Source organism: Myodes glareolus, chromosome 8 (assembly GCF_982192425.1).
Source record: "Myodes glareolus chromosome 8, mMyoGla1.1, whole genome shotgun sequence".
Lineage (NCBI taxonomy): Eukaryota > Metazoa > Chordata > Mammalia > Rodentia > Cricetidae > Myodes > Myodes glareolus.
Genome location: NC_142033.1, coordinates 71,404,599 through 71,426,529, shown reverse-complemented (window position 1 = coordinate 71,426,529; position 21,931 = coordinate 71,404,599). Strand labels below are relative to the sequence as shown.

General features: G+C 48.0%; 2 protein-coding genes across 22 annotated transcripts in view; one reads left to right on the top strand and one right to left on the bottom strand.

Moving 5' to 3' along the window:
• Window positions 1–15,188, top strand: part of Add1 (adducin 1) — a 58,890-nt gene extending 43,702 nt beyond the window's left edge. For 2 of the 20 annotated variants that reach the window (XM_085692003.2, XM_085692000.2), the window contains exons 11-16: window positions 1,574–1,675; window positions 2,270–2,359; window positions 3,083–3,175; window positions 7,712–7,868; window positions 11,297–11,395; window positions 13,331–15,188. In XM_085692003.2, coding sequence (XP_085548129.1) covers window positions 1,574–1,675; window positions 2,270–2,359; window positions 3,083–3,175; window positions 7,712–7,868; window positions 11,297–11,395; window positions 13,331–13,677 — 888 coding nt within the window. In that variant the 3' untranslated portion in view covers window positions 13,678–15,188. Of the gene's footprint in view, window positions 1–1,573; window positions 1,676–2,269; window positions 2,360–3,082; window positions 3,176–7,711; window positions 7,869–11,296; window positions 11,396–12,012; window positions 12,051–13,297 lie in introns of those variants that run through there. The other 18 variants (XM_085692001.2, XM_085691999.2, XM_085692012.2 and 15 more) reach the window with 12 other exon arrangements.
• A 1,638-nt stretch (window positions 15,189–16,826) lies between these two features.
• Window positions 16,827–20,676, bottom strand: Slc75a1 (solute carrier family 75 member 1). 2 transcript variants are annotated; one of them, XM_048414811.3, is made up of 13 exons: window positions 20,537–20,676; window positions 19,999–20,188; window positions 19,818–19,914; window positions 19,449–19,552; window positions 19,037–19,195; window positions 18,794–18,955; window positions 18,438–18,546; window positions 18,062–18,173; window positions 17,808–17,916; window positions 17,624–17,714; window positions 17,494–17,541; window positions 17,330–17,419; window positions 16,827–17,183 (listed from the first exon to the last, which is right to left on the bottom strand). In XM_048414811.3, the coding sequence occupies exons 2-13, from the start codon at window positions 20,170–20,172 to the stop codon at window positions 17,068–17,070; spliced, it is 1,371 nt and encodes a 456-aa protein (XP_048270768.2). In that variant the 5' UTR covers window positions 20,173–20,188; window positions 20,537–20,676; the 3' UTR covers window positions 16,827–17,067. The 2 variants fall into 2 exon arrangements, with proteins under 2 accessions (XP_048270768.2, XP_048270769.2); XM_048414812.3 differs by having other exon boundaries at window positions 19,999–20,191; window positions 20,537–20,630.
• Window positions 20,677–21,931: the final 1,255 nt, after the last annotated feature.

Below are 21,931 nucleotides of genomic sequence, written 5' to 3'. Positions count from 1 at the left end.
GACAAGCTCAGCTAGCCAGGCTTGTCCTGAGGTAGGGATAAGCAGACAGGAAAGTGGTCTCCTTATGAAAGTACTTTTACTCTAAACACTTAAAAGGAAAAGAAGGTTTTCTCTTCTCTAGGTGGATTGGTGTGGTGAGCCTCCATGCTCCTGATCAGCTGCGTCCTGACTGCAGCTGGCCTCAGGGCTTGGGTGTGCTGCTCTCCTCTGCCTGCATCCTGCCCTCCTTCCCTTTATTTGATTTACTTGTAAAAGGGGGTGTACTTTAAAACAAACCCGCCTGCTGCTGCTGTGAGCCTCTGCATTCCCTGGAGTCATTGCAGTGGCGCCTGCAGCAGCAGCTCTGAGCGCTGGAACTTAGCTTGAAAAGTCAAGTTCTTGGAGGCATTTAGTCGAAGTATTCCTCTAAGGGCCTGGTCAGCATATGTCTGTGTTTCTTACTGTTCTGGAGTAACACAAGTTCTATGCAGTGTGCCCAGGTTGGTATATTTTAATTTATAATAATTTCTAGCTTCAAATGTGTTCAAGCTTCTGAGTGGCTGTTTTAATGTTTTTACTGAAATTATTTTTAATAAAAAGCTGGAGTTATTTTTGTCTCAGAAGATAAGCGTCAGTGAGTACCCACGGCTCCACGCCCATTCCACACTCCTTCACAGTGGCTAAGCATTTGACGGTTCTGTTGCTTCCTTTAAACTCTTATGGTTTATGGCTTTTTTATTGCCTCTCAAAAATATTCTGAAAGGCATAACACTTGCAAGATGGCTTGTTTTATTGTTCAGTGCCCACTCGTGCCTAATTAGAATTTGGCTAAAAACCTCGCATTTTATTGGAAAGCCAAAAAATAAGAATAATGACTAAAAAGGGCGGTGTGTGGACAATGTGCACTGATATCTAAAACAGCCTTCGAGGACTCATGAAGCGCTTTTAAGTTTGTTTGGGATATTTTTGTAACACTTAGAAGTATTAAGTTATAAAAAATATTTGACATCACCAAAATCTTATACAAGGTAGCTACTGTATTGGTCCTAATACAGTACTTTTCTTGGGTTGAATAGTGTATAATCGGTACATTCTGATGCTATAATTTATTTTAATGTAAAACTTTGGTGATGCCCACTCTTGCCTCACAGTGCAGACTTTGCCTACCCCTGGGGTAGCAACATCACATTGCTTCTCATGATTGTCATCCCACGCTTCCAGTTGGCTTTGGTGTTGGGTGACTCTCAGGGCGGTGAACCAATGGTCTCTAAGGGACCTCCTCTGGCGGGTCCATGGTTATGAGGCTCAGCTAATGTAGTCAGTCACTTTTGTGTGCCAGATTCTGAGCTCTCTTCAATGGCCCTTTTCTATCAGTCATAACTCTGAGTCCCATAACTTGCTTTTTTTTTTTTTTTTGTGGCCACATCCTACTCTTATGGTGACTCTACTGGGTGACCCAGGATATATGGTCATTGGTTCCGTCCTGTGATGTTCAATGCATGATCAGATGTGAGATCATTTGGACAAATTGGATGCTATGGTGTTATTTACCGTTGTCATAATCCTGACTTTTCACCTATTCTTGATATTACAGTGGACTAAAGAGGATGGACATAGAACTTCCACCTCTGCTGTCCCTAACCTGTTTGTTCCATTGAACACTAACCCAAAAGAGGTCCAGGAGATGAGGAACAAGGTGTGTATTGCTGTCTACATTTGGTGGGAGTGTGGGTGTAGAGTTGGATAGAGTGCCATATGCTATGGGATAGAGTGTGCTTGTTTCTAGCAGAGTTATCTTTCTATAGTATTGCTTCTTCTCGTAGCTTGGGGTCTCACTGTTAAATTTTGCTTGCTAAATAACAGTTCTGAAGTGGAAACCGCAGAACCTGATCCTAATAGGAACAGACAGCTCCACTGCCTTTCAGGGTTCATTCAGAGAACTGTGAATGGTGTTTGGTGTGTTAGATCATGAGCTTCATCAGACTCCACAGTGCTGCTAGAGGATGGATGCATAGCAAAGATTGTACAGTGAAGGGTCTCTGCCTTGCCAGTGCTATCTGGAGGGTATGAAGAGACAGGAGTAGTCCATCCCTTCATGCCTGTAGTTCATCCCCCCGCCCCGTACTGTCAGGCCAGTACCCAAAAGTAGGTGTGTACTAGCCATTCTACCATCATGGTCCTAAATAGAAGTACAACTTGCACACGGCCAGGGTCTAAGTGTATAAACAACAGGATTGGAAGTTACAGCTTGCTGTACTGCTCATGTGCCCTCTTTTCTTCCCCTCCTCAGATTCGAGAGCAGAACTTACAGGACATTAAGACAGCAGGACCTCAGTCGCAGGTTTTGTGTGGTGTAGTGATGGACAGAAGCCTCGTTCAGGTAAGAGAACACAGTGTCTCTGACATTAGTGGGTGGTGACTTAGACCATCTACTCCAAAGTTATTCAAATCTTGGGAGAGAATATTATAAGGTGAGTATTCTAGGACAGTGGGTTTCTTTGTTAAAAATGATAATCTAGGCACTTTATTTGAGTTTTAGACCAAGTGTAAGCATGCTGAGAGTGTATCAACCCTTCTAGCTCTGCTCCTTATAGTGCATGCATTCTCAAGGGCTTTATATGCCACTGCTTTGAAACTGGGTTTTCTGGTGACCTGGGTGCTGTGTAAATGCTAGGAAAGGGGTGGGCTATGGACCTTTGTTTTGGTATATACTCATGTCTGCAACAAAGAGCTGCTTGGGATGCAGAGTGGTTGGGTGCTTGTAAATGTGGTCTATCCACATTTCCATGCATTTCTGCAAGATGACTTACATAGAGTGGCACATTGATGCTCATTGTGTAAGTAGTTATCTCTGGAAATCAAGATGCCATCTGATGCTTCCATTCTGACTGTAGGAGTAGTTAATTGTTGTTGCATTTTTAAAATTTGGCTAACTGTGGTCCTGGTTTCATGTCCAATGTCTGCACGTACCACTGTCATCACCAACCCATACTGTTGATAACTGCCTCTGCTGCATGCTCTTAGCTGGCTTCATCCTGTGGTCTTGGTTGATATTTTTAAGGCTGGGCCTGGTGTGCTCTGATGACTCAGTTTACTGTTGCAGGACGCACCCCTCTCTGACTGTACGGAAACTATCGAAGGGCTCGAGTTTACAGAGCAGACCTTTAGTCCCGCTAAATCTGTCTCTTTTAGAAAGGTACTCACTGCCCTGTCCTTACCTACCTATTGGTCCGTGGTGCTCTTTTCCCTTCCCTCCCCTCACCAGCTTCCCTCTTTAGGCTTTAGTTAATGAAGCAGCTTGACAAGAACCTTTAAGTCCTCTGTGAGATGGTATAGAAGGTATGCTCTGCCTTATTGTCTTCTCTTTTTTGTTTAAAAACCAGTTTTCAGTATTCTCAGTTGTTACCTGAAGTGGTCCACTGGAGCTACATGGTGCTTTTCTGAAGTTTTGAATGTGACCTTGGTTAGTGCTTGCCTTTGAGTTTCAGAGTTTTCATCTTACAGATACAGTTATAAATGGGCTTGTCTGGGTGCTGTCAGCAGGGGCAGCTTTTGCTGTGACCTTCCGTCACTTGTTTAGCTTTGACTGTAGTAGTAGAGGCCAATTAAAGATATCCTTTCAGAAGGATGAGAAATAAAACATGGCAGTCTTTATCAACCCTGTAAATAAAATGCATTTATTTTAAACTTTAAATAAAATCTGGTCTAACTTGGGACGATTGAGGGTTCTAGGCCACTTTGGACCATATAGGGAGATTATCTCAACAAAGGATTAAGGCACAGCCATTAGGGCTGAGGTGAAGAGGGTTCAAGGTCTGCCTAGGCCTTGTAGACAGGCTCTTTCTCAAATAAAATAAAAATAGGATAAAGTAAATAATAAAAAAGAAACAACTCAGTAAGTGCTTAATTCATAGCTCAGAGCTTGAAGTTGGGTATTTCCAGGTTCTTTCCATTCTACACACTTGATGTGAAATTCAAGAATTGTTTTAAAGGGTTCTGATTGTCAGATAGAATTAGATAAATACTAGGCTTCTTAATTCCTGCATGGACTCTTTCACAATAATATTATTTTTTATATTTTTATGTTTATGTATCAATCCAGTGAGTCTTTTTGTTTGTTTGTTGTTTTTGTTTTTTGAGACAGAGTTTCTCTGTGTAGCTTTGGAGCTTGTCCTGGAACTAGCTCTTGTAGACCAGACCGACCTCCAACTCATTGAGATCCTCCTGCCTCTGCCTCCCAAGTGCTGGGATTAAAGGTGTGTGACACCATTACCCAGCCCAGTGAGTCTTTTTCCCCCTCACTTTTATATATCTCTCTACTTGCCTCTTGAAAGAATTTCCAGAGAATGGGGAAGGGGATACTCTTTACCTTCCAGCTTGCTTTTCCTGTTGGTACTTTGAGCCATAAGTCATGCGAGCTTCTCAGTTAATAGTAGTCTTCATCTGCTACATGTGAAGTTGTGCTACATCTGCAAGCCCCAGATGTAGTCTGTGGTCTGGTCTTCCAGCTTTGTGGGCTGCAGTGTAGTCACAGTCCCAATGGCTATCCTGTCTTCTGGGTTTTGTGCATTTCATGGCTTTGATTTGTAGGGGCTATTTGGAAAGCATCAGGGTAGCCAACTCCATTAGAGGCTGCATTTTGGGCTGGTTCTTCATCCCGTGACAGCTTTATTTCCTATTCCTAGACCTGTTCAGATATGGGCAGATCATGTGGATGCTTCAAAGGCTAGTCCTTACTGTCTGAACAGTAGAGCACATTGCAGGCCAACCCCAGCTAACTTATGTTGGGTTGGAGAGCATGTTGAGTTGAGAATGGAACACAGAGCCTCGTATGACAGGCAGGCTACTCACCCAGTTTGTATGTAAGCTTCTTACAAATTTAAGTTCCCTGCATTAGTTACTTTGACGAAAGCAACCTAAGAAATGAGGGGTTTGTTAGGCTCAGAGCTCAGAAAGGCCTGTGTCCTAACCAGCTTTCTCAGTGACACAGGGGGACTTAATGTCTCTTGTGTCCCTGAGGAACAGAACTTTGGGACTTGGAAACTTGAGGCTTTTTGGGAAGAAATTGCTTAGCCTTGGACTTTTCCTCTTGCTCGTGGCTGTTCACCCAGTGCTGGCATCGCCTTCCCCAGCACTGGGTGGGGAGATAAGGAGATACCTGAGCCCTTTTTCCCCCTGGGTCAGGGTGTGGGGGTGTTGTTGAGACAGGCTTTCTCTGTGTAGCTTTGGAACCTGCCCTGGAACTAGCTCTGTAGTCTATGCTGGCTTCAAACTCACAGAAATCTGCCTGCCTCTGCCTTCTAAGAGCTGGGATTAAAGGTGTGCATCACCACCACCCAGTGATACCAGAGCCTTTTCTGCTTGAGTTTTGCACAGCCCAATGTGGAACCTAAAAAATCTGGGCCAACTTCTGGATTTTATAGCAAGTGCATTAAGTGGTAGAGGCAAGAGTATAAAGGGCTGTGTTGCCAACTGCCCATGGCAGGGAGGACTCTGCAGTCCAGTCTGTGTATTGTGAGCTTTCCTGTGTCTACAGACACTTTACTAGGACTGGCGCCTTCTATGCTGTGTGGCAGAAATGCCAAGGGCAGTAAGCCTATCTCTCCAAGTCTCTGACCTTGTGATATGCACCTACCTTGTTCACAGCCCAGTACTATGAAAGTCAGATCTGAGTGCCTCTGTCTGTCTGTCTGTCTGTCTATCTCTCTCTCACTAGCTCATGGACAGTTTTAAGAGTTTAAAAGACAAACACTACAGGTTAAGTTAAAATCTTGGCAGCTTCAAAGAGGAGAAAGTCATGGTTTTTAAGTTAAGAGGAGTAGAAATAGCTCTTTAGGAAAAGTGAGCACTTCCAGGAGAGCTGGAGAGCCTAAAGACTCAGGTCACTCTTGACAGATGAAAACCTGAGTTCACTAAACCAGGTATTCTCATCTTAGAGTCTTTGTTCCAATCATAGGCCTCAATCAAGTACAAAAATAGTTACTGGGTTGCTATTTTGCTTGGAGTTCCTGTTCCATGACCAGGAGTGAGAAAATACTAAGCTTTCATGATCTTGCCTTCTTGCAGGCAGCACTTAGTCAGAGGCAACCTGACTGTGCTTACAGTTGATCTTATCAACACCTTGGCTGGTGGAGGAGAGTGCTGTGTGCTTGAGGGCCAGCTGATTCAGCATGGAGAGTTTTGCTTGTCCTCCATGACATCAAGACTTGGAACAGAGGCTTTGCTGTCTCGTGACAGTGGATGCCTGCTATCATTTGATTATATGGACTTGGACATCTCCCTCAAGCCTAATACCCTGCTCATTTTGTTGTGATAGATGGCGGCTCTCAGGTGCTGACAACACACTGCTGTGTTTACGGAAGGTCATTGCTTGGAGGGCATTGCTAATAAGATCCTTTTGTGGAATTAAGATTTAGTAAAGTCTTTGGACAAGAAGAGGCTTGTTTCAGCCCTCTTCAGCAAGTGACAGAGTTCAAAATCCTTTCTGTCTTGCAGTGGGTGGGCTACTCATAAATGGTAAAGTCAGTCATCCTTAGGTGAGACCTAAGGGAAGGTCTTGGAGGCTCTTCAACAAAGCTGCCTATTCAGTATGTTTGCCCTTCTCTACTATGGACATTTGTGTCACTATTTACACATGGAGAACTCTAAATATTTTGTTCCCTATTCAACCCAGACACCAATTTCTCCAGCCAGTACCTGAAGAGTAAGTAGTTACTGGTGTGGATTGACTGTCCCTAGGAACTGGTATTGCCAAGACACCGGCTCCCTCTGGTGTTCATCACTTGTCAGTGTGTGACCTGAGGCTCTAGGTCTACCATCTTAATAGTTTGGGATACCTCTTCATAGCTGTCATTTAGTCATGTGTGTGTTTGTCTCTTCTGGGCCATGCTCTCCAACACTTGAGGGACACTTTCCTGTGGGGTGGTGCAGGCTGCCCTCTCACTCCCACTGTGGGTAGGTCTTTGCAGTCTGTCATCTCTTCTTTGACAGGAGCCAAGAGCTTGCTTTTTTGTGCTGTACACTCCCAGTCTTCAGAGTCATTAGACAAACCTGCTGTTGGGGAGCTTGGTTGTCTATGAGTGCTGAGGGCTTAGTTCAGGAACTGGCTGTAAACCAGAGAGAAAGGCAGAAAACTTGTTAGACTTTAAGACCCTACACAAATCTCAGGCCAGGCGGTGGTGGCACACACTTTAACCCCAGCTTTTAGGAGGTAGAGGCAAGTGAATCTCTGATTCAAGGCCAGCCTGGTCTACACGGTGAACTCCAAGACAGCCAGAGCTACATAGTGAGATCCTGCCTCCCAAAACAAAACACAACAAAACAACATGAACAAATCTCCACACACTTTTCCCTGATTGTTGTAAGGTGGCTGTTTTCTGAGAACAGTATCCAGGCATAGTCCTCTGCCATTCCTGTCTATAGGGGATAGAGGAGACCACTTCTCCAGGGTGTCTGTGCCTTGGACTCTGTACCCTTAGTGCCTTTGCTTTTGAAATCTGTCTTGGCCATGGGCCCTGGCAATGTGGTCCTGGAATGTTTGTGTGCTCCTGGAAAAAAACCTACCCTCTGTGGCTGTTTCCTCAGGAGAAGCGAGGCCCCACAGGGCTAAGTGGTACAGTCTTATGTCTGTGTGCTCCTGGAAAGTCCCCATCTCCCCCTGCCTGCTGTGTTCCTGGGAGGAGGGTGCTCCCACCAGGTCAGGCTCCTGCATACCAATCTCTTTGGTTCACAGGGGGAGCTGGTGACGGCCTCCAAAGCCATCATTGAGAAGGAATACCAGCCCCATGTAATTGTGAGCACCACAGGCCCCAACCCCTTCAACACGCTCACAGACCGTGAGCTAGAGGAATATCGCCGAGAGGTGGAACGGAAGCAGAAGGGCTCTGAAGGTGAGTGTTCCTGAGAGCTGATGTGGGCAACTCCAGAAAGCAGGAGAAAGTATCTACAAGCTTCTCTGTGTGAGAAAAGTCTTGTGCATGAAGTACAGATCTTGTTTAGTTACGACCGAACAGTATGTTCTCATGGTCCTACTCTATAATCATTTGGGCTGGAAGGAAAGAATTAGGTTAAACACACTGATAATGGTGCTTGTCGAGATGGACTTGTATGAAGGACACTCTGCAGTGATGTGTGTGTCCCAGACACATATGTACCATAATATCACAGTGTGTGTCGAGGGGGGTTCTGCCCAGAGGAGGCTAAGCTAGAGATGCAGCCCTGCTCTTCCAGAAGTGCAGTGAAGAGAGGGTTAGAGGACTCAGCGCTCAGATTGCAGTATGTGCAGAACTGGGCATTGGGGTTTCTTTCCATTTGACATCACTGATTTTGGATTAGTTATTGGGAAAGACAGTTTTGTATTGTTTAAGAGATACTTTTATTCATGAAGTGTTTCTGTCAAAAGTTTTCCTGAGATGAGGCCTCCTAATTCATGTGTTTCATTAGTGCTCACTGCTTACAACTAATCAGTGCAGGGTCAGGCCCCATCCCAGATGCTGTGCGTGCAGACATCTGAGCTCATCCATAAACCCAGACAGGTGGGCTGGCTTCCAGTGGTTGGAGCAGGGTGTGTTCATGGCAGAATCTGGGATTGGGTCAGGGTCTGTGATTTTCAGGGTTTTTTGTTTTGTTTTGTTTTGTTTTTGTTTTGAGACAGGGTTTCTCTGTATAGCCATGGCTGTCCTGGAACTCACTCTGTAAACCAGGCTGGCCTCGAACTCAGAGATCTGCCTCCTGAGTACTAGGATTAAAGGCATGCACCACCATTACCAACATGATTTTCAGTTCTGAGCATTGAGGCTCTTGATTGGACTGTGGTCTGTGTCTTTATTACAAAGGTTGTTAGAGACTGGAGCTTGGCGCATACTACTTTTCTCCGTAACCCTCTCCTATGATCATAGGCTGTGAATCAGAATGTTGGGAATGCCCCTGTGCCCTTGTGCAAGGGTGGTCAAGGCGTAAGTTAGTATGCCGGTTGCTTCGACATGTTCCCAAACCATGTCAAAGTAGCACTGCATGCTGCCATGGCCTTTTTTCCTCTTGCTCACCTTTTGACAACATTGATCATGATTTTGTCAAAAGTTATAGGACAGTTTTACAACAGACAGAAACAGAGCTAAATGTCAGAACTTGATAGAACACGTACTTCCAAACTCCAGGGTTTGAAAACCAGATCCTAACATTTATATAAGCAGGAATCACATTAGCCTCTCCCTGAGTTCCCTGATCCCCATACACTGGGAACCATTGACTAGTACTAGGAGGACCCTGGGGCAGAGAGATATCATGCCCATGAACACTTATGCCAATGTTCTCAGAGTTATGAGCTAAGTTACAGCCCAGTCCTTTGTACTGAATCTCAAGTGTGTGCCTTAGCTGCCACCCCACTCCCACCCCTGGTACAGCCTTGCAGACAGTTCTTAGTGTGAAGGGTGGACCACCCTCCTGGACCATAGGCTCCTAAGATGACAGTCTCATTTGACCCAACTTAACTTTATTTGGTCATGTTTTAGACTAAGTACTGCACTGTGTAGTTGCTGAAAAAATGTGAGTTATGTAAAAAGTTGTGGTGCACACCTCTAATCCTAGCACTCGGGAGGCAGAGACCAGCCTGGTCTACAGAGCGAGTTCCAGCACAGTCAAGCCTACACAGGGAAACTCTGTCTTGAAAAAACAAAACAAAACAAAACCTCCCAAAAAGTAAGTAGTGTATCCAACACTCACTTGCCATGCAGGTCTTCATGACACAGTAAGAGGCCTCAGAGGGCTGCCTATGGTGGCCTTGCTCCTGAGGTTGGGTCATGTGCGTGTTTGTCCTCTGGTGCCTCTAGTGTTTTTTGTTTTTTTGCTTTTTCTTTTGAGTCAAACAGTGCATATGAGCTTCCCCTATACTTGAGACCCCCTTGGCAGGGACGGTACATAAACAATAGAGTGGGACTTGCTTTGCCTGTGTCCTGTGACCAAAGCTGGCAGAAATGGGAGTGCCAAAGTGCCTGGAGATCTTGCTTACTATTGATGCAGCTCTTGGCAGAGGGGTGGAGCCTGCCTAGAGGGCATAGGAACCTTTTATCCTTAAGCTACTAATAGAAGATTTTTAAATGAAAGGTGGAGATTTTAAAAATTGTAACAATTGAGATGTGTGTAGAATTTTTTTTTCCTTAAATGAGGAGTAAATGGGGTATTCTGGATCTTGGGCCCCAATTTCCTTTCGTCCCCATCAATCAGTCTAGTTTACTTTAGAAAATTAAAATGAAAACAACATTGGAGTTAACAAGTTTCAACTTCTGGTGGTAGGGGTCTGGGAAATGTCTCAGTGGGCAAGCACTTGCTGCATATACCTAGATCCAAATGCATCTGTAATCCCAGTGGAGACAGCAGAATTTTCAGACTAATCTGTGGGCTAGCCAGCCTGGAGTCCGCAGCCGCACAGAACCAAGATGAGGGCTAACACCTGGGCCATGCTCACCTCCGCAGGTGCCTCACACTCCCTTGCGTGAACACACATGCAGATTACTGTGGGAAACTTTTTCTGTAAAAACTTTTTCTGTAAAAAACTTAAACCTGCTGGGCAGTGGTAGCACACACCTTTAATCCCAGCACTGGCGAATCTCTGTGAGTTCAAAGCTTGCCTGGTCTACAGAGTGAGTTCCAGGATAACCAGGGCTACTGAAACCCTAAATAATGCTAGTGTGCCTTCATCATTGGCTGTGTGTAGGTGGTATTTTGTAGCCAGAGGAATGTCTCACAGAGGGCATACCTACCCGTCAGTCACAGGGCAGCACTGGAAGATTCTCTTTGAATATTTAAAATTATTTTATTTGTGTGTGAGTGTAGGTGTACACATGCCAAGGTGGGTGCATGGAGGTCAGAGGGTAACCTTTGGGAGTTCTTACTTTCCATTATGTGATCCCAGGATTTAATTCAGGCTGCCAGGCTGTGTGACAGTTTTTTTGTTTTTTGTTTTTTGTTTTGTTGTTGTTTTGTTTTTTGTTTTTTGTTTTTGTTTTTGTTTTTGTTTTTTACCTGCTAAGCCATCTTTCTGTCCTGAAGATTGTCCTTGTAATAAGGTAAAAGGTAACCAGGTGTGGTTACACCTGAGAGGCTGAGGCAGGGTAGTTGCTATTTGGAGGCCACAGCTGGTTAGTTCTCGAAATTCAGTCAGTACCTCAGTTGTGTAGAAAAGAGCAGATTCCAGGCTGGAGGCCCAGCTGACTTCCTGAGGTGGAGGTGAGGCAAAGGGCAGGCTGCTGGGCTGCTGAGGAAGGGCATAGGTCCTGGACCCCATCTCTGCACCCTGTGCTCACTTTGTTTACATCTGCAGAGAATCTGGACGAGGCAAGGGAGCAGAAAGAAAAGTGTCCCTCAGGACAGTCAGCTGTCCCCAGCACTCCCCCCAGCACTCCTGTCAAGCTGGAAGAAGGTGAGTGCTGTGGGGAGGCATGGCAGCAGCCCTGCTGTGAAACGGTGCATGGCCTGTGTGCACTGGTAATGGAATGTGGCAATCATTCCATTAACACGGATGAAGAAATGTGCATTCCACAAAACCAGTGCCACACACAGCTCCGGAAACCTCAGCTGTTTCTTCTGTACCTGCTTCATCCTGGGTAACCTGAGTCAAGACAGATTTGAACTGTTGTGGCTGGGGGAGGGCAGACTTCAGGGAGTACCCCCACCATCCTGTCATGTCAGCTTTGTCCTTTGCCTGCACACTTCCAGCATTGACCGGAGTCTGATGACACTTTGGTGCCTTCAGTTGTGCAAGGACCGCAGGACTCTAGACCTGCTGCATTAATCAGTCCCTGAGAGTGCTGTACGTGCCCCCTCTGCCTCTCAGACCACCGCATGTATGTGTTGTGTGGTCCGACACGTGCCATGTGTGTCCCTTAGTCTCCAGTGTACGTCTGTGTCTCCTGGCTCCCCTTACCCCAGTCTGTGGTCTATAAGAGTGGCTTGGCCTTTCTTCTTATGTAACCCAATGGCTGTGACTGAATGCATAGACTCTCTACTTGTGCTTTCTTTCTTGTGGCCGCCTTACAGCAGGAGACGGATGTGCTAAAGAGTACCTGTTACCCTAGTAAGTACCCGCGCCTGCCTCTGCTCTAACCAGGTGCTTGTGCTGTGCCTTGCTTTCCTGCTTCTCTGTTGCTTATGTTTTCTGTATATCCAAAATAAAAATAAAGGACTTTATTAATATACCCAGTTTCTCAGTGGCCTCCTTGGTCACTAGAATGCTGAAAAGTGGCACCAGCTTCCCAGGATGCTCCTGGCCCCTATCACAGTGGTGTCCAGAGTACCCTGGGCCACAGAAAGCTCTTAGCTTAACCATTGGGAATATTTTATGATTGCTTGGTGGGGAGCTTTTGCCATAAGGGGTGAGGAGTAAATGTGGACTGGGTTCTGACCGGGTAGATTCTGCCACCTGCTGGTTTTGGAGGCTTGGGCCTGTGCTTAAGTTGGGACTGGCAACTTAGTGGACTGGTGATAGTTGTTTTGCGGAGAGCTTGGCAGAGAGGGTCCCAGTGCTGGGGTGTATGGAGCCTATGGACCTGCATCCTCTCTCTGCCAGTCAGCCTAGGTCAGAGGATAGCCATCAGATGCTCTCTAGGGCATCTCCAGCCTCCCAAGCTTCAGCACTCATGTGAGGCCTGGAGCCTGTGGCGGCCAGGCTGCTCCTAACCCATGCTTAGCTTGGCTGCTCTTGGGTTCTGATCTTTGGCTTGATTTTTAAGTACTAAATGGTTTGGTGTTGCCTAACATGCCAATTGCTTATAATTTTACAGACTAAATGTCTACAATATTGGTGTCCCCGGTCAGTGTAGAAATGTGTTGTGCCCTAGATGTAAACCTTTCTTCTGTTAATTTTGCTCCTTATGTTTAGCTATTCAAATTGTGAAGGCAGCTTGCCTTACAGTTCATTTTGTAGCTAACTATAGTTTTATTTTATTGAATATGGGATCTTCTAGTTGACTCCTGGGCTGCCTTGGGGGAGACTGAATGCTGTATAACCAAATTTAGACTAATTCCTGGACACAGGACACCAGCCGACCTGTCTTCATTGTTCGACAGAGTGGTGTGTCCTGATGGGGTCGGTTTGCAGAAGTGGCAGGCCGTAGCTCTGGCCCTGTCAGTCTGGTCTGTCAGTGTGTTCTTCGTGAGAAGGTACTAGAATGTCTCTGAGATTGGGAGGTTTTATAAATGTGCTATATCCAGCTTTAAAAGCGGAGTAGTACACCATGTGTCAAGTTTCGGTTTAGGGAATATCTAGGAACTCCAGAAGTTAACCGCTCTGTCCAGTGCTCTCATTTCCAACTGCTCTGTCCAGGTTCTAACACTCCTCTCTCACCATCACCATCAGACCTCCCCCAGGAGCCGACGCCCAGGGATGACAGTGATGCCGCTACCTTCAAGCCGACTCTCCCTGATCTCTCCCCTGATGAACCTTCAGAAGCACTTGGCTTCCCAACAGTGGAGGAGGAAGCTCATGATTCCCCAGACCCCACTCAGCCCCTTGCTGAGGCTGACCCTGAGCCAGCCTCAGCTTCAGCTCCAGGGGCCGAAGAGGTAGCCTCCCCTGCCACTGAGGAGGGAGCTCCCATGGACCCTGGCAGTGATGGGTCTCCAGGCAAGTCCCCATCTAAAAAGAAGAAGAAGTTCCGCACCCCTTCCTTTCTGAAGAAGAGCAAGAAGAAGAGTGACTCCTGAAGGCCCACCCTGCACACTGTCATGTCCAGTGACCTGGCTCTGCCAGGATTCCCTTTCTTGTCTTGTGTTCTGTCCTCTTGTGTAATGGAATGCGAAAAGCCAAGACCTCCATGTAACTAGAGCCCCCTCCCATGTGTGGTTAGCCCCTTCACCAGTGCTAACCCAGTGTGTCCTCAGTCCCCCTACCCTGGGCCTTGGGTTCTGTGGGGAGATGGGCTTAGCCTGCACCTGTGAGTTTTGCCCCCCTGCAGGAGGGGGACACTGAATCCTGGTCCTGGCTGGAAGGCACTGGAGGCTTCTGCCAGCTCTGGTTACAGCGTCACCCTCCTGAGCCTTGCCTCTCACTCTCCTTCTGTTGTGAGTGTCGAATTGTCTGCTTGGTTTCCCTCCACCCTGTGGAGTCTCAGGTGGCTGATTTGGACTTGGCTTCTGCTGGCATCCTCTGCTCAGTGATGTCAGTTATCCCCATACACAGGGAATCTAGCCATGGTCTGAGAAAACCTTCTCATGCCCATCAGCGGCCCAGGGCACTGTGGCTGCCTTAAAGAAGTGGGTTGAACCTGCTACCCTAGCAGTGAGCGACCCTGTGTACACCCAGCACAACGCTATGCATGGTCTAACTGGTGACCCTATGACCAAAACCAGATTCAGGCGCTCATAGCTTATCTTACTGGAGTCTTGGATTCCTATCATAGGGAACAGATACCAGGAGGGAGGAAGAGTCCTTTCTAGAACTTTCTTTTCAGTGGGTTTGCAATTTAGCCTACATTTTGACTGTGAATTTGAGCAGGCCACTTTTTGCTTTAGCTTTTGTTATAGAACCTGTGACAGACTGCAGAACACTCTTGATTTGTGTGGGGAGGTTTTGTAGTGGAGCAGGAATCAGTCTGAAAGCTGCCCTGGCTTTGATAAAAGGTAACTTATGGCAGAAGCCAGCCTTGGAGGTGCCAACTAATGTCTTGCATTATTCATGGAGCCCATGACTTTCTTGATCCTATTATGAATTTTTACTTTCATCCCGGAAAAGGGCTTGAAACTGCTTAGTTGGAGATGGAAGGTGGTCAGGTGGAGTCCCGAAGGGGGCCCTGTTCTAGGCACTGCCACTGCCAGCCTGACTAGGAGTGAGGATGCCTGCTGGAGCCATAGACAACCCTGCTGGGGTTGGGCCTCTGTAGAGCAGGTGCTAGGGTGTGGACTGAGCCATGTGATCCTCCTGACTAGGGACCAAGCAGGACCCCACAGCCTGCTGCAATGCTTGTCTCATTTTGTCACCAAGATGGTATGAAGTTCTCACCCTAGTCCTGATTTCACTCATCTGGACTCTTCCTCGTCCTCCCCCTGCCCCTTCCTTTATCCCACATATGCAATGACTTCTCACTTTTGTAGTCTAATTCTTTGTATTACACATGAACTATCGTTGCATATCTGGACAGACTAGGAGGACAGGTCCTCTGTGTCCTTTCCTCACTGTAACAGGTTTTACTCACAAATAAAAGTCTTTAAGCAGTTTCCTTGTCTGAGGTTGGGAAACAGTTTTATATTTTGATGTTTTTGTTCCCTTAGTTTATTTAGCTGTATGAGTGTGTGTATCTAGACATGTGTGTTCTATGTTGTATGCATGGAAGTCAGAGGAAAACTTGAGCCAGTATATTCTCTACTATGTGGGTTCTGGGGATCAACCTTAGGTCATTAGGTTTGGTGAAAGGTGCTACCTTTCTTGCTCTAAAATAGGGTTTTCTATGAGTTTGTCATGTGAGAATCCTGCCCCTCCCCCACCCCCTGCCGGTTTCTCTGTTGCTTTGGAGCCTGACCTGCAACTCACTCTGTAGCTGGCCTTGAACTCACAGAGATCCGCCTGCTTCTGCCTCCCCAGTGCTGAAATTAAAGGCCTACCTACCACCGCCTGGCTAAAACTTAGAACCTTTATTTCTTTTTCTCTATTTGAAAGATTTTTATGTGCATTGGTGTATTTACTGCACATATGTCTGTGCAAGGGTGTCAGATCCTCTGGAACTTGAGTTCCATACAGTTGTGAGCTGCCATGTGATATGCTGGGAATTGAACCTGGTCCTCTGGAAGAGCAGTGCTCTTAACCCCGAATCACCTCTCCAGCCCAAGCCTGCCTTTATTTATTTATTTATTTATTTATTTGCTTGTTTATTTTATTTCTATTTTTTTATTTTTCGAGACAGGGTTTCTCTGTGAAACAGTCCGACTGTCCTGGAACTCGCTCTATAGACCAGGCTGGCCTCAAACTGAGAGAAATCCTCCTGCCTCTGCCTTCCAAGTGCTAGGATTAAGGGCACCACCACTGTCCTGCAAGCCTTTAGTTCTTGATCAGATGTCACCAATAGCTATGAACTGTTGGAATCCTTTTTACCTTGTACTTACAGCTGCATATCATGAAATTTGGGCCTGGCAAGGCAACATTCCATCACTGATGGGGAGTAGTTTGGTAGGCCTCACCCTTTTCTAAGTATGAGCCATTGGAAGTTAAAGTTGCTGGGGGAAAGGAGTCATTGTGTGATGTGATGTGGCCCATGTTCTAGTAAATAACACCACACCATACCCACACTGATTAAATTCAGTGGGCCACCAAAACAAGTGAAAGGGTGTTGTTGGAAAGAGGCTCATCAGGAGTGGGAAGGGATGGGAGGGAAATGGGGTATATATTATCAGATGACTATAGTGGATGTTTTTGCTCTTTTTACTCTTTGGGGGGCCCACCACTCAGCTCCCAAATAAATCACACATGGAGACTTACTAGTTAGGAACGCCTGGCCTTAGCTTGCTTGTTTCTAGCCAGCTTTCCTTAAGTTAACCCATCTACTTTGCCTTCAGGCTTTTTCCTTTTCTTCTTCGCATCTTTCACTCTTACTTCCTGGTGACTGTGTGGCTGGGCCCTGAAGTCCTCTCCTTGCTCTCTCTTGCTTCTTGTTTCTCCTTTTACTGTCTGCTAGCCCTGCCTATCCTTGTTCCTGCCTCGCTATTGGCCATTCAGCTCTGCTTTAGGACCAGCAGGTGCTTTAGACAGGCAAAGAATCACAGCTTCACAGAGTTAAACAAATACAGCATAACAAAAGTTACCTTAAAATAATATTCCTCAAGACAATATGAAACTGTCAAATAGTAAGACAAGAAAAAAGGTACTTGGTACAAAATAGCTGCTTTATTGGTCATTCAAAAGGATGACAGATAAAAAACAACCAGAAGCCTGAAGGGCTTTGGAGTAAGAAGAGAAGGTAAAGCTGCCGGCTTCCTGCTGGGATGCCATACTGAGGGGAGTGGCGTGGCAAGCCTCCCTGGGTCTGGAGGAAGGAGTGGGCTAGGAGTGGAGAGTGGTCATGGCCAAGGTTCCGACTTGGCAGCCAAGGTGGTGCAGTAGCTCAGCTACTCCTCCTTGAAAGTCGGTGCTGGATGCCTCAACGTCCACAGGAGAAAGAAGGGGACCAAAAAGAGTCCGGAGCACACAGTGAAGCAGACCTGGGACCCAGCCAACCAGTACACTGTGGAGAGATAGGTGCTCACCCAGGTTTTTCATAGCCCTGTTCCTGCCCGTACCCCTCAGCTGCCAGAACTGAGCAGAGCAGGCAGCTGGGAATGGCTGCAGGAGGGTCACAGCAAGCCTTGAGAGCTATCCTGCAGCACTTACCTGAGGCGGCCACCATAGGTCCCACTGCCCTACCTAGGGCGCCAAGGCTCCGCAATATGCCCATGATTGTGCCTTTTTGCCCTGGAGAACCTGAGCGGAGAAGACTTATCAGATGCCAGTTGGCCCTCTCATACCCTGAGTAGCCTTTGGGAGAGGGTTCTCACCATAGCTGGAGACCATGGTGGACAGACCGGGCACCACAACAGCAGCGGCTGGTAGGAGAGTTTTGGGAGGCACTGTCAGCCCAGGAGAGGCATGGGGATGTCCACACCAGCCCTGGCAGGGCCCACTCACCAAAGGAATAGAGCAGCAGTCCCAAGCCCAACATAGGCAGTGAATGAGCCCAGCCAATGAAGAGAAAGGCTGGTACCAGCAGCAGCATTGCCTGGAGAAAATAGAAATCTCAGAACGAGTTCCACAGCCTGCCAGAGTCAAAAGCACCACCTATCCGGAAATGTAGAGGAAGTAAGTCCGTTACCCGCTTCACAGCTGCAACTTCCTTGCCAGGGCTGATCCGTCGGGCGTAGGTGCCCTGTATTGTGGCCATGGTGAGGCCGATGAAGAAAAACATCTTGCCCTGCTGCAGGCTAGGAGGTGGAGGGTGAGCACCCAGCCCCCTAGGCCACCAACTGCCTGGGGGATGGGCAAGGCCAGGATGCTGGTGGGTGTGCCAGAGGTTCCCTGGACCTGGGGTCTAAAAGCCTTGAAGGAGAGCCTAAGGTGGGCACCTACCTGCTGAACTGGAAACGCTGGTGTGCAAGGAAGCTGAGTGTGTACTCCAGGCCCGAGAACAGGAAGAGGTAGAGGAAGTAGACAAGCCCCAATCGACGTAGGCTCCTGAGTCCTGTGAGTCAATACAGGTTGATTTTTTTTTTTTTTTTTTTTTTTTTTTTTTTTTTGAGACAGGATTTCCCTGTGTAACAGTCCTAGCTGTCCTGGAACTAGATCTTATAGACCAGGCTGGCCTCGAACTCACAAGGGTTCACCTGCCTCTGCCTCCCGAGTGCTGGGATTAAAGGCGTGTGCCACCACCACCCGGCTCATAGGTTGAGTTTTGCTCATGCTGGGTAGTCAAAACACCTAGCTCAGTAAGGGGTAGCCTTCTTACTGTCCTCAGCAGGTGGATCCTGACTGTGGGTGACAGCGGCAAAACGAAGCAGGGCCAGGGGGCTGAGCAGGTTTGCAGCAGCATGGAAGCCCAGGGTGACAGAGGGAGCCTGTAGGAGACAGGGAAGGCTGGCCAGGAGGCTGGGAGCACATGACCTGGCAGCCTAAGGACCAGGATGTTCACCTTACACTGCAGGAAGCTGAACCTTTGAGGCCTTAGGGTCAAAGATCCAGGGAACCCAGGAGGTGCTGCGATGCTAGCAGCTTGAGGGCAGGTCAATCTCCCTTGGCACTGGCATACAAAGGAAATCCCTTCATACCTACTGAAGGAGCCCTCACCCCTGGACCTGGGCCTACCCGCTTCTCCTGGGGCAGTGTCTCTGGCAAGAAGCAGAAGATGAACAACATGTCGGAGACCGCAAAGAGTAAGCTGATCCAAGGCACCATTTCCACAGACAGGAATGCTCCGAGCATGGGGCCCACAGTAAAGGCCAGGGAGAAGGCTACCCCGATGACTGCCTAGGGCAAAGGTGACTTAAACTGGGCACAGAGACCCAAGCCCAGACACAAATCCTTGTTCCCCTGGGTCTGTTCACTCACCATGCCTTGACTGCGGGATGGAGGTGAGCCCAGGTCAGCGACGATGGCAGTGGAGAGGCTAACATTCCCCTTGCTGATGCCTCCTATCACTCGGGAGGCTAAGAACGCTGAAAAACTCCGAGAGGCAGCCCATACTGCATAGGAGATGGCCAAACCTGTCTGCCAGTGGGTAGAGGCCAAGTGGCAGGAGCGGTCACTTGAGGCCAGGAGGGGCCCACAGTAAGGCAGGTAAACTCAGACCCAGGCCAGCTGTGTCCCCCATGCCTTCCTTAATATATTTAGCTTGGTGTATATTTAGTATATGTATCAGGGGGTCACAGGACCCTCTAGAAGGGATGAGCGCCTACTGTTAGCAGAAAAACCCACCGAAGCATTCTCTCCTGCCTGTGGATACCTGGATCCAAGGACTTACCAGGGACAGCAACATTACTGGGCGCCTTCCCAGGCAATCAGAAGCAGCTCCGGTGAGCGGTGCGGAGAAGAACTGAAGGAGGGAGAAAGCTGAGCCGATGAGACCTGAGAGACAGAGGTCACCATCACTGGTGGCTTTGTCCATGTGCATCAGCCCTAGAATGCAGAGCACACTGAGCCCCACACTCACAGGCCATGACCGAAGCTCAGGTGGCCTCAATGAGAAAACATCTGCTCGTCAAAGGAGGCTCTGCAGGAAACAAGGAAGCTGGAAAGAACCCAGGGAGGAGGGGAGGGCTGACCAAGAGCTCAGAAGGAGCTAGCTCTCCAAGAAAGGGTTATGGGCCCCAGCTGGCATGCAGGGACATACCTCCGAATAGGACGCTGTTGTACCTCTTCTCTGCTGGCATCCCGATGGCTGTGGCAAACCAGTCTACCCCACGCTGCCAGGAGCCATAGAGGGGGTCCTGGGTGACAAGGAAAGTAACTCCAGCTGGGTGAGTCTAGTAGCTGGGCAGGGGGAGCGATCCCGCCTTGGGGGAGGGGCTCACTTGTTCGCGGCCGTGGCTCTCCAGGAGTCCTGGCAGCAGAGGTAGCAACAGCGTGAAGGCCAGGAGGTCGAGTAGTAGGCCAAGAAAGATCACGGTGACCACGCGGCGCTCGGACGCGGGGCGAGACCGTATCGGCGGACGCGGTGTGCAGTCTGCATCCCCTTCCCATCCCATGGTGGAAGCTCCAACTCTGCTGGGGTGGAGAGGGTGTGGTGAAGACGCCGCAGGGTCGTAAGTCCCCGGTTACCTTCCTCTAGAAAAACTCGATTTCCAGGTTCTTGCCAGACATAACGGAAGTGCTTCTAAATGGGTCCTGGTACACCTGTAAGGCTCGACTCCATTACTCAGAGTAGCAGAAAGCTCAGAGGCTTAGCTATCAGGACTCCCAGTTAGGAGGAGGCGGGTAGCAGAGAGAAGACAGGAAACCCAGGTTGGGGGTTGCGGGTACCAAGAGCGCCTGTTTCACGCGCCACTTTGGTCTCTCCATGCAATACCTAAACCCTTGCCTCTTGCCCACCCATTTGGGACCTATGCACACCTGCCACAGCTGCTGATCGGGACCCACGGGTGGCAGGATGGAGAAACTCCCTGAATAGCGGCCACGCCCCGGAGGCTTTGGAGCAGGCACCTCCTCTTCCGGGAGGCCAGGCGGCGGGAACGGGCTTGGCTCTTCAGAAGCGTTAGAAAGCATACAGAGAAGTTCTGGAGAGTTAATGTATTTAAGAGACAGCTTATCTGCCCAGTTCTGTCTCTTTGGCGCTTATGTACTTTTCTTTTGAGTTAAGGTCTCATATAGCCACGGCTGACTCTGAATTCCTGATCTTCCTGCCTCCACCTAACTTACTCTAAACCATGCTGGAGCTGGGCATGGGTGGAGACAGGAAGACCTGGATTCAAAGTCACCTTCAACCAACTACAATTTGAGAACAGCCAGAGCAGTGCATGTTAAGACCCTGTCTCCAAAACCCAAAACAAATAAAGAACTAAACTTTCAGGCGGAGAGAACATTAAAGTAATGGCCCATAATGCTATTATCCTCTTGCAGTTCATGTTGGTTTTCTCTAGAGTACACACCAGAATGCACCCTTGGGTGATGGCCTCTTCTAGCTGCATTATGTTCCCCTTCTGATGACACAGGACAAGGTTGGGGGAGGGGGGTCTATGAACTTGTTAGCATGTCCCGCCATCATATGATTGAACAGTCAGTCCTCCACTAGATTCCCAGTACCAGATTTGGCCCTGCTGCTTCTTGATGGTTAGCTGAGGGCAGAGCCCTGTGGCTAATTTAAAGTGGAGGAATCCCTGAGACTGGATAGCAGCAGCAGGGTGCTAACCAGCCTAGCTGGTGGGGGTCAGGCCCCAGGCTATTCTACACACACTGCCTTGCAGTCTCTATCCCTGAAGAATCCTCAGGGAAGTGATAAGGTGAGTGCATTTAGGTTAATACAGCCTCTGCAAGTCAAGCTGCTGAGCCTCCGTCCCTCCAAGGTGGATCTTCCAGCTCATTCTATGCTCCATTCTGTGCTCCAGTGATGGCTTTACCACATCTAAATCAAATTCCTAATCAGCACCCTAGCTGTCGCACAAGGTCTCACACCTCAGAAGCCAGAGCAGGTGACAAGACCAATCTGTACTAAATGATCCAGTCACGTACTGTCATGTGTGAGATGACCTCAGAGGTGTACAGGTAGGCGACTTGGTACACTTAAAATTATATGGCACACTTACAAAAACTGATAACTTGTCAGTTTTACAGGACTGCACAATATGTCATCCTGGGTTGTGGCTGTCATCTGCAGTACTTCTAGTTCTGAACTCAGGCATCGGAGGCCCTTTTTTTTTTCCTTTTCTTTGAGACATGGTTTCTCTTTGTAACAGCTCTGGCTGTCCTCAAACTCACAGAGACCCGTCTGCCTCTGCCTCCTGAGTGCTG

Coding starts and splice junctions, on each gene's coding strand:
- Slc75a1 (XM_048414811.3), bottom strand. CDS start 20,172: ATGGGATGGGAAGGGGATGCAGACTGCACACCGCGTCCGCCGATACGG. Junction 19,196..19,448: donor CAGTAATGTTGCTGTCCCTG/GTAAGTCCTTGG, acceptor ACCCACTGGCAG/ACAGGTTTGGCCATCTCCTA. Junction 18,547..18,793: donor CACTGCCCCAGGAGAAGCGG/GTAGGCCCAGGT, acceptor TGTCTCCTACAG/GCTCCCTCTGTCACCCTGGG.